This window comes from Xiphophorus hellerii, chromosome 1 (assembly GCF_003331165.1).
Source record: "Xiphophorus hellerii strain 12219 chromosome 1, Xiphophorus_hellerii-4.1, whole genome shotgun sequence".
Lineage (NCBI taxonomy): Eukaryota > Metazoa > Chordata > Actinopteri > Cyprinodontiformes > Poeciliidae > Xiphophorus > Xiphophorus hellerii.
Genome location: NC_045672.1, coordinates 29,725,225 through 29,736,908, shown reverse-complemented (window position 1 = coordinate 29,736,908; position 11,684 = coordinate 29,725,225). Strand labels below are relative to the sequence as shown.

General features: G+C 36.0%; 1 protein-coding gene across 1 annotated transcript; it reads right to left on the bottom strand.

Annotated features, from left to right (window-relative positions):
* Window positions 1–2,266: 2,266 nt before the first annotated feature.
* LOC116723261 (CMRF35-like molecule 5) lies at window positions 2,267–10,301 on the bottom strand. The gene is made up of 7 exons (XM_032568025.1): window positions 10,137–10,301; window positions 9,589–9,644; window positions 8,644–8,967; window positions 7,820–7,830; window positions 2,998–3,088; window positions 2,840–2,904; window positions 2,267–2,751 (listed from the first exon to the last, which is right to left on the bottom strand). Exons 2-7 carry the CDS (start codon window positions 9,620–9,622, stop codon window positions 2,680–2,682), a joined length of 597 nt encoding a protein of 198 aa, XP_032423916.1. The 5' UTR covers window positions 9,623–9,644; window positions 10,137–10,301; the 3' UTR covers window positions 2,267–2,679.
* Between the last annotated feature and the right edge of the window lie 1,383 nt (window positions 10,302–11,684).

Sequence of the window (11,684 nt, the reverse complement as noted above, 5' to 3'; positions counted from 1 at the left end):
ACATGTAAAACGTATTTTATCTCTGGGTATTACATATCCTTTGGAATATTTGAAATTCAGTAAGCAGTAACAACTGGACTAATAGCCTAATTTCTTTGCAGAATGTTGTGATATTCACAATAATCAAGTCAAATAAAAATATTTCATAAAGTATTGAACAAGTTGTCTGTTACAGTGGCAATTATATAAATTTAAATGAATTGAAAAGTAAAATAAAAAATGCATTTGTTTGTTTGTCTTTTGCAACTTGACAGAACTGACAGAAACAAATCATTTTAGGTGCAGATTATGTGAGCGTGGACAAAAGTAGATAAACACTCATAAATCATAAATCAGACAAACTGGTTAATATGGGGACAGAATTTGTTTTGATTTTAATCTATGTAAGGGGACTTTTAAAAGCAAATATGGAAAACATTTTCTGACCTATGACACGCAGCATTCAAGCTCATTGCCAAGAAGGGACACGCTCGCCCTTTCACCCATAGTGAAGCCGGTTCCCAACACTTTAGCTTCCAGCCCGAATGCACCAACAGAAACTCCAGTATCGACTGCCAGACCAACTTTAACTTTCAGTGGACCAGCGGCGGCAGAAGCACTTGCCAGTTCTGCTCTGGCAAAAGCTGAGGCACCCAGTGGGCTGGCGCCGGCTCCTGCACTGGCGTTGGGTCCTTTAGCTTCAGCTTCAAACACGCTGCATTCAGCTCGAGCTTTGCCAACTCCAGCTTCAGCGTAAACTCCTGCTTTAGGAAGACGCTTCCCTGGTTCGTCCTCCGGTCCATTTGCATACGTCCCTGCTCGTGCGTAGGTAGCTTTAGCAGAGGCGTCAGGAGGACGGTCAAAGGTGTCAAACAGTTCCAGGAATCCATTTCGATCAACAAAGACGTTGGCTCCACAAACAACTGCACGGTGCTTCTTTGAATCTGAAGAATCAAACATATGAAGTTTAAATATTTATTAAATAGATCACTTCTAGATTGTTTTGTCTAAAGATGGAAAACAAGGTTTAATACTATATTTACAAAAAAAAAATTAATTTTGCAAAAGAGAACAAAATGATTTGGTTTGATTAACAAATTCTTATTAAATAAACTGAATGATTTTGTTTTTATGTTTGTATTGTATATTTTAGTTTACTCTTTTTCTATATAAGCCCATCAAAAAGACATTTTGAACTAAACTGAATTTGTGTTGTAGAGTGAATCAGTTTAATTGCTAGTTCTTTTGTTTTAAGTACTGGTGGAACTAGCGTTACTGAAACAACTGCATACTATATTATCATCTGGAAATGAAGAAGTACAATAAATGACGCTGATTTTGTGGTTGCCATGGATATCAGCTTCAATATCTTTCCACCATTTCTAAAATTATTTGCTTTAAGTTAAAGGAGTAGAGAATAACAGGGACTTGCCTGCTTCCATCTTCAGGATGAAGTTATTCTCTGAAAGAAAAAAAAACAGATTAAACTTGTTAGAAATGCTTTCAATTTTCATATTAAATATTAATACATTTACATTCTTTGGTAAATAGAAGTTAGAATCATGCTCATAAACTTGACTTGATAAACTTCAAACATCAGTTTTAAAAAGTCAGTTAAATGCAGTAAAACCTCAACTGGTTTCTATCAAACCTCAAGTTTGTTTAGCCGCTTCGATGGTGTTTGCTGGACCTGGTTAGATGTCTGAGTTCTGCTGCAGAGACAGAGGCTGTATAAAAACAGAAGAGGAAGTTCCTACCAGATGGGTGAGGCTGGACTCCTTTGTAGATTGTATGTCTAAAAACGGCAGTAAGCTGGGGCTCCATCAGGCAAAAAGTTCTCTCTCAGTTTCCTGCATTGTTGTTGCGCAACACTCTCCTACCTCTTCTGAGAGGGGAGATGTGCTACCAGCTCTTCGGCTAACGGTTGAAATGAGTTTCCAGGGTTAAGTAACAGGGAACGTTCTGGGACTTACCCTGTCCAGAACTGAAGTAAACTCTGTTTAAAGCTGGTGTCGACATTCGGGTGTCCCAGAGTCAGTCTTAATAAATGGATCCCATTTATTAAGACTAAAATACAGCTGGTCCATTTGTTCATGCTTAAGAGCTAACAGAGCAAAATGACATCAAACAGCAGTTTGTAATTCTATTTGTTAGCATCTATATAAGCTACGGTGATTAGCCTTAGCTTTGAAGGTGTTTCCTAATATATAATTAGCTTTAGTTTGTGCACATGTGCTCTATGTGAGTGCATGTATGTACATACGAGCATGCAAATAGCTAAAAGAGATAGAGGAAAACAGAATTATTTATTCTCAACAGTCTGAATGTATCTAAGACCATGACTGATCCCATTACATTGAAGTTGCAGGAAAAAAAATGCTTTATTTGGGCCATTTGCATATGTGTTATTATTTAAGTCTTTATTTCTCAGACATTTATTTCATTAAGCTACAAAGTTCAGTTTACAAGCACGAGATTATATGCTTACAAATTGTGTTAATACATTTCTATAACAGATGTTTTCTTTGAGAAAGTTGTTTAGATTTTCTTCTGTTTAGCGGCACAAATGGATGTAGAGCTGAACCCGTTTGTTGTCTCCTCACAGCTGATGCCTTTCTGCTGTTTTGGTGAGCAGAACTGGTGCAGAACTTGGGTCTATTAATGAGAACATCTATTTTAATTCCTGGAATGCCGTTAGCCTCAGAGGTTATAGTAAAGTTGTTGTTGAGCGTCGGGTGGAGGCGTCCGGTTTGTAAACTTTGAGGCAGAAAACTGTGAAAGGAAATGGATAAAATTCAAATTAAGGTCATTAAATAAAAATTAATCTCCAGTTTAAACAAAAACCAGGATGTTGATCCACCTGAGTGTTTCTCCCTCTCCTATTGTTGCTGCTGTTGTTGCTTGACTGCCCCCTGCTGGTCGAACCTACACAACACAGCTTCAGATATCATGATCTTATTTTTTTCTCCAGTGTTTTCTGTTAAATAAGTCCTGAAATGTATTTTAATGTCAATTTACCATCAGATTCCCTCCTTGTTTTCCATTTGTAGAGGAGCAGCACAGCTGCAGCAAATAATGTGGCGACACATAAAGCCAGAGGCAGAACGTACACTGTTATCCTTTGCTGTATTTTCTACAGTTAAATACCACAAAATGCCCAGTAAAACTACCATAAGACATCTTTACAAGTAGTTACTGTAATTTGCATTGCATTATGGGTATAGTACATAGTATTACAGTAACTTACTGTATGTTTTGAATTTGCAGTAATTTACTGTTTACACATTACAGTAGTGGTACTGTACTGATAATATACAGTAAGAATTATATTTGATTCCCAACGGTCATCATACACTGTTAGCCTTTGCTGTATTTATTACAGTTAAATACCACAAAATGCCCAGTAAAACTACCATAAATAGGGTGACCATATTTTCAGTTGGGAAAACCAGGACACGTTGTAGCGAGGGGGGGGGGGTCTGAAAGCGGGGAAACTCTTTTGTAAATAGTAGGTAAACATACATTTGCGCTTTCGTATGTTGTTTTCGTACTGACAGCCACGCTATCTATCTTCTGATTAAGAACAGGGCTGCCCGCACTGACGCGGCTCAGGGATTACGTCACACGCAGGGCCGTGCGCAGTGCCCTAGTGCCTGTAAATATAATGGTCCAATGAAGGTAATTTAAAAAACAGGACATTTCCTCACTTTCTAAAAAAACCCCGGGACGCCCGGGACAGGACGTGAAATACGGACATGTCCCGGGAAATACGGACGTTTGGTCACCCTACCATAAGACATCTTTACAAGTAGTTACTGTAGTTTGCATTGCATTATGGGTAAAGTACATAGTATTACAGTAACTTACTGTATGCTTTGAATTTGCAGTAATTTACTGTTTACACATTACAGTAGTGGTACTGTACTGATAATATACAGTAAGAATTATATTTGATTTCCAACGGTCATCATAGCTGCTTCATCGTGGTTCCCTGTTTCTGTATTTTTACTCCTTTAGTGGTTAACATATTTTTAAGGCAGAAAGAGAGCATGTACTTTTGTTTTTTTCACATCCTAGCTAACATTAATATGCAGTTTATCTAGCTACGTCATCAAGCGTGGCTTCGCTTCCAACTGTTTTCTGATGACGTTTGTTTTAAACTCCGAAGGTTTTTCTCTCCAAGTGCAAGTGCAGCTCTGTCTCCGTGCTGTGGGCTCACACTGCTTCAGCTCTTCAAGACAGGTAAAAAACCACTTCTTAGAAAACTGATTGAAGCCAAAGCCTAGTCTGGAAATGTACATTTTAGATGGAGTTAACGTAGCTTATAGCATCATGCTATAATGCTATAACTTAGCATTATAGCATGAGCTCGTTTGTGCTGGTTAGCCTGGTAACATAACGTTACCTTTACTAACTCTGGTGTTTTATATAACTGGCATATTGCAACCTTATAAGTTACGTGTCTGTAAATGAGGTGAAAGGAAAATATGATGGTGTTACTTTTTGAGCTGGTTCGGAATTAACGTTAGCAAAGGTGCTAATTTTACCGCTGAAGGTTTTAGCTTGACTTTTACCGCTTAATCTTCCTCGGGCGGCTTTGGGTTGAGATTAGCTCAGTGCTGAGTGTCTGTTAGCATTGTTGCTACATCCTTTGTCGAACAATATAACCTTAACTGATAATTGATCCCCCCCCCCTTCTCTTTTTTTTTTTTTTACATCTAATGACTGTTCATTTGTTTAAACCATGATCTTGCAGATGTTAAAAGTGCAGATTAGCTATGTAGGTCAGCAAGGATGAATTTCTAACTTTGTTCTTTTTTTTCTTTTCTTCAGATGACCTTTTTTTTTAACTCCTAAGCTTTTTCCCTCCAAGTGGCTGTGCAGTTCTGTCCTGCTGGCTGCTAACATAGCTTCAACTCTTCAAAAGACAAGACAACAGGTAAAAAGACAGCTCTTCAAACATATTTGAAGCCACAAAATAGTCTGGAAATGTAGAGGAGCAGCTAACCTAATCTATAACTTTGAGCTTGCTACAGCTGGTTAGCCTGCTAAAGTACCATTACATCTCCAACATAGTGTATAAGAGTCTGTAAATGAGGACAAAGGTGAAAAACATTAAAGTAGTTTCTGTTATTTTTTGAGTTGGTTCAGCCACAGTGGCAGGTGGACAAAAAAGTTAATTTCCAACCCTGGTTACACCTAAGGACTGTTCACATGTTTAAACCATGCTCCTGTAAATTTAAAGTTAAGTCAGTACTAACAGGTGCAACTATGTACAGGTGTAAATTCTGCAGCATTTGTACTTCAGAATTTACAGAATTTTGTAGTCATGTGAAGAAACATCAACACACAGCTAATTATCGGTTTGCATGTGGAATAGAGCAATGTCCTGCTTCCTTCAGAACATTTTCTGCATTCAGGTCCCACATGCACAGGAGTCACCGCCATTGTAGAAGTCAGACTGAACACTTGTGGAATGTAATGCTTTAAAAAAATGCATTTAGCCCCACAAACTGTCATTCACATCCGCTGTTTCAGAGTGGTAGCAGGATGTAGGAGTAAAATCTAGTCTAGTCTCCGGGATGAGGTTCTCAAAAACCTGTTGTAATCTGAGTGAACTGGCCCTTTAAATATAAATTACTACCAGTAATTCATATTTAAGAGAGTTTTCCTTTTATGTTTTAAAGGTATCTTCCACCAAGATGTCTGTTGAAATGGAAATGACCTTACCCACTACACCAAGGGTAATCATGCTTGGTAAGAGGAATATTTTCTATCACTATAATTTTTTCGTAGCAATGTATGTAATTGTTATGGTAGTCTGTACTTTTACTCACTAGCGTTAGCCTGACAAGGGTTTGTCTATTTTAGGAAATAGCTTGATGTCTGCAACCCGGTGGATGGTCAGTATGGAGGAGAAGGTATTTTTCCAGCCTGAGCAACTACATGACTTTGCCAGCGTCCTTGCTGTCTTTTTTGGGTCATATTCTGTCTTCAATCTGGAGTATCAGGAGTCAGCATCCACCACGCTGGAGATGATACAATGGCAAGTACTCTACACCAAGCCATTTATGAATTAAATTTAATGACAGTTTGACTGATGATGAAGAACCATAGCTGATTGCTGTATTGTACGTCTTCATTAAAATTTACAATTAATATATTTTATTTCTGTTAAAAGATTCTTTGTGAGGATCAATCCAGATGTTGGTACCAAATGCACAGCCAAAGTCGGTACAAGCCGCAAGACGGGAAGTCTTGTCAAGAGGAAAGTAGTCAGTGTCAACTCCCAGATCACCACCTTCTTCCAACAACTTGCTGAATTTGAATGGAGGACTTCCAACTAGGTAAGTATTTTACCAAATGTAAATGTTTATTATTTTGTTGTCTTTTCCTCCTATCTTGCATGCTCTGACTTTACTTTAGCCTTTTTAAAATGATTTTAATGATTATTTATAAATGCCATGTGATTCCTACACAATAGCCCTTTAGAGTAGCCTGCATCTTTTCTGTGTCCGTGGTAAAAAGTGGATGTCGCTGCATCTCTTAATAAATCACAGAAATGTATAAGTGTGTAGTCGTTTAAGTGTGGTGTATTTTTATACTATGCAGTTTTCAGTTTATTAGGCACACCTTTGCAGTAATCCGTCAGCACCAACAAAATGACTAAAAAGATTGTTGTACTTCATCGTCCCCTTGGGGACATTTGTAGTACGTAATCTTTTGAATTACTGAAGACTGACTGACTGACTGCTTTTGCCATAAACAATCCAAAAACCTGAAGTGAAGCCAGTCCTGCTCATTCTTTATGCAGCTTCTATTATCACTTCAGTCCAATTGATTTTTTTTTAAAACAAATTATCAACTTAATGCTGCTTTATGACAAAGATTTTATGCATGTGAACATTGTCACTTCAGCTTAATTTGTCAACTTCCTGTCGATTTGAAAATGTAGATAACTTCCTGACCATCTCATGACCTCCCACATTGTCTGTCTTATTCTTTACAGTTCAGCTTCCACAAGATGGATCCCACTGATTTTGTTTGACGAATGGAATAAAAGTTCTTCTGATGTAGGAAATGTGTTCTATGGTTTTGTTGTTTTATAGCACATTATATTGTATTGTGACATTGTTTTTTATGACATTGCGAATATGTAAATGGATTTTATTTCTACAAATCTGCTGAAAATAAATACCTGTTATTCACAGTACTTGGACTAAAATTTCTTTTATGAAATTTTTCGGTTTATGGTAAAATATTCTTATCTTAAAGAAATGTAAACTTTAATTTACAGTAAAACTCTGACATTATGTTGTGAAACAAGTTTACAGTAGACCAGCTTTACTATAAAATACAATTACTGTATTATACTAGAAACTACATTTACAGTAATGCAGTTATAACTGTAAAGCACACTCACAGTAAAAATTAACTGTGAAATATCATAACAGTAAAGGTACTGTAGAATGGTAATTACAGTAACTTACTGGCAACACTGTTGCCAGTAAGGGTACTGTTGCCTTACTGGCAACAGTGTTGCCAGTAAGAGTACTGTAGAATGGTAATTACAGTAACTTACTGGCAACAGTGTTGCCAGTAAGGGTACTGTTGCCTTACTGGCAACAGTGTTGCCAGTAAGAGTACTGTAGAATGGTAATTACAGTAACTTACTGGCAACAGTGTTGCCAGTAAGAGTACTGTAGAATGGTAATTACAGTAACTTACTGGCAACACTGTTGCCAGTAAAGGTACTGTAGAATGGTAATTACAGTAACTTGCTGGCAACAGTGTTGCCAGTAAGTTACTGTAAAATTACAATAAAAGGTCTAACAGTGTAGCCGTTCGTATCTGTGAGTGAAAGCATAGAAGAAAAATATATCTGTGACAAAAGTATTCAGTTATGGCTAATATACTGAGGCATAAATTAGCAACTTAGTGATCTTTAAAATTTAAAAAACAAACAAAATTGCTAATATCAGGTGAAAGATAATCATTAAATATTCTTGTTGTAAAATTGAATATCATAAAATTAAAAACCCTGAATATTGAGAAAACTATTCAGATGTTTTTGTCATTTTCCATGAACCTGTAAAGAGAACGTTGTTCAGTTATTTCAACTGGCCAGAAAATACTACTGGAGAAAAAACAAACAGGTGTGTAAATAAATTCAGAATTTTTTTAGATTAATCTCAGAAATATTCTAGGGGGGAAAAAGAGGAAATTTCTGGGTTTGAAAAAGTCAAAATTCTTTGACTTTACTTCTCCGTTCTTGTTTCTGTCTGTTATGTCCCTAATATGTAAATAAATGACGTGACAATAGCGTCGTATTTTGTTCTTCCGAGATATTTTAAGAGCTGGTTGAGCTACAGTGTACCTCATGAACTCAGGACAGTAACTCCACTTCAGCAACAACAAAAATTCTAAAATCAATTCACTGTTCACAGCGTTTCACTAAATAATATTCATTCAACATCAACATTTTGACATTTGATTTCAGATCTGCTGTAAGCCATTTAGTCCCGTCTGACTGCAGCACTTGATTCCAGTTAAAGTTTCTTTATTGATCAATTAACTGGACTACATTTTTATGCCATTCATTTTTTAATCAGTTGGATATTAACTAATGTGTTGTTAATAATCCTGAATGAAAATAAAACTCACCATTTGTGACATTTACGTTAAACTCCTGGCGTGAATCAGTCATGAAACGCCTTTTTAATCCGCACCAGTAGCGCCCGGAGTCGGACTGGATCAGCCGTGAGATGTTCACATACAGAACAGTGGAAGAAGCAGGAAAGGTTCCTTCTGTGTATCTGATGCTGTACCGGCCTTTTTGAGCCTCCGCGGCTTCGGTTTCAATGAGAACGTCTCCGTTTTCACACGGATCCCTGCAGACGAACTTCCCTCTTCCAGAGAAAGTAAAGGAGCATTTCGCTGTGATGCTTCCTCCTTCGGTTTGGATCAGTGTTTTCGCACCGCAGAGAGCTGCAAGAAAAACCATCAGTTAACATTTAATGTTTGAACAAGCTGCAGATCTGCTCTGCACACTGCAAAAAACACAAAACTTTACCAAGATTTGAATAGTTTCAACTATAAATACCTTTAAAAAATTGACTTACAAGTAACTTTACTGCAAGTTCAGAGCTTGTTTTAAGTCAATAATTCCTCGATATCGATTAGAAAAAGTATTAGTTCCACTAGCAGATTATTTAACTTATAACAAGACATTTTACCCATTTTATAAGTTTAATAATTTGCCACTAATTTTAATCAATATTGCTAAATTATTTATTTAAACAAGCCCCTATATCTTGCTGAAAAGCTATTTGTAAGTTAGTTTTGTCTTTTTTCTAGTTTCATAAGAAAGTGGACCAAAAATAATTGGTAACTTTTTGCAGTGTAACAAATGCTTCTGAATGCATTTTTTTTCTGCTTTTACCACTTTTCTGTTCTTACAAAGTCAGAGAATTATCCAAACCAGGAAACTGCTGCATAGTACCAAAACACTCTTAGATTTGTTGTATTTTTATTGAGAAAAATAAAATCCAAGCAAATATGGAATCATAGAGATGCAAAATCCTAAATGTTTTAGGCATCTTTCCTTACCTGAGAGGAGACAGAAGATGAAAGCTTGTCGCATTTTTCTTCAAAATGTCTTTAGTCTGCAAAAGAAAGATTTCAACCATTTAGTCACAACCAACCCATACATTTCTGACCAATCAGGAAGGAGCAGCTATGCAGTCGAATGTCTCTCTTCCTCCTTCACTGCAAAATCTGACAAAGTATTTTCTCTAGTTTCCACTGCAAACACCTTTTGACACTTAAAATAAGACAAAACCAACTTATAGGTAGATTTTCATCAAGATATAGGAGCTTGTTTTTATTCAATAATTCCTTAATATTAATGATAAAGTACTGGTTCCATTGGCAGATTATTTCACTAATAAAGAAAAATGTTAAAATTTAATTTACCAGTTTAACTAGAGGTTTTTCATAATTATTAAAGAAATATTGACTTAAAACAAGCTCTTATATTTTGCTGAAGTTAATTGTAAGTTAATTTTGTTTTATTTCAAGTGTACTAAGATATTTACACCAGAAACTGCTCTAAAAATAGTTGGTACGTTTTTGCAGTGTGGTGGTTTTTTACTCACCTGGTTTTCTGATGAAGTTGCTTCCAGAAACAGCTGCAGGTTTTTATTTCCACACAATAACAATCAGAGACTCTCGTCTTGTTTAAAAACATTTCAGGGACGTTTCTGCTTGTTATATTCGGTGCCTGTCTTCACCACATCCCCAATCTGAGGATCAGTTTCTCCACCTGGAGATCTGAAAGTGGATTTAAAGTTCAACTAGTTCACTTTCTGCCTCTGGAGAAGTTTAAATAAAAAAGATCTGACAAGACGATGCAAACTGATTCATAAACATCTCAATTTATCTGCTGATACTTAAAGCCAGGTGGGATCAGTGATCCGAATCTGTGGATTTTCTCTTTAATAGTCAGATCAAATATTAAAAACTAATCAGTTTTTTCCTGTTTCTTAAAAGCAATTCAATGTTTTCTATAAAACTCATCCACAAATAAGGTTGCTTGATGCATTTTTTTTTTAAACGAAGGTCAGGACAGACACTAAGGTGGATGAATGATGAGGATTTTACAGAAAGCATCAAAAAGCTTTAATTTTTAATGTTTATGCATTAAAACCACAAGGCGTTCTCAGTTCCTGACCGAGTTTAGCTCCATCGTGTCACTGAAGGTCATAATATTTCATTTCCCCTAAATCTTTCCACACCGATTATTACTGCAAGTTAAAACGCAAACTTAAATTGATTTTATTAAGATTTAATATAACAGATTCATATATATTAATTGTAGTTTATATATATATACATATAACCATAAACAAAAATATAAAGTTCCAAAAGTTGTGGCTTAAATTTGTATTCATCCCCCTTTACTCTGATACCCCAGTACAAAGTTCAGTCAACTTAATCTCAGTATAAATCCAGTCCCAACAAACCTGACTTTTATGGAAAAGTGTCAAAATTTAGTCCCATTTAAGTCAAGTTTATTTTTTATATTACATTTCAGTCACAATGTGGTTAAAGTTCTTTACATCATAAAAAAACACAATACAGTCAAAATGATGAAACATTTTGTCAAACTCCATCATTAAAATCGTCAAGCAAATACACATCAAATATGTCGGTTTATAGCCTTGATCTAAAGGAACGCTGTTTCAGCAGTTTTGTAGTTTTCTGGAAGTTTGTTCCAGATTAGAGGATCATAAAAACTAAATGCTGCTTCTCCATTTTTGGTTCTGGTTCTGCAGATGCAGATTAGAACAGAATCAGAAAACCTAAGTGTTCTGGAGGTTTGTCAAAAATATTGAGCAAGTTTGAAGCATTTTTGATATATTTGAAGTAAAACAGAAGTGTGACACGGGGGCAGATGTACTGTTAACACAGGAGGAATGGGACAAATAGAAAAAGTGCATAGGCCCAGTAAAATAAATTTACATATTTAAAATATTTTGAATCCTTATATTGGCAGACAAATTGAGGAAATTCTTGAAGGAAGAGACAACAACTGTGGGAAATATTGCATGAAATATATGCCATAGAGACATTAGGAAAAATCTATTTTTCTCATAAATTACATGTTAAAAATTATTAACTTTAGTGGGCAGTGTAATGTATTT

What these genes read in the sequence shown, in the direction of transcription:
- LOC116723261 (XM_032568025.1), bottom strand. Translation starts at nt 9,622, where the DNA reads ATGCGACAAGCTTTCATCTTCTGTCTCCTCTCAG. An exon ending in AACAAGGAGGGAATCTGATG is followed by an intron (nt 2,905 to 2,997) that starts GTAAATTGACAT and finishes TGTGTTGTGTAG; the next exon opens with GTTCGACCAGCAGGGGGCAG. An exon ending in GGAGAGGGAGAAACACTCAG is followed by an intron (nt 2,752 to 2,839) that starts GTGGATCAACAT and finishes TTCCTTTCACAG; the next exon opens with TTTTCTGCCTCAAAGTTTAC.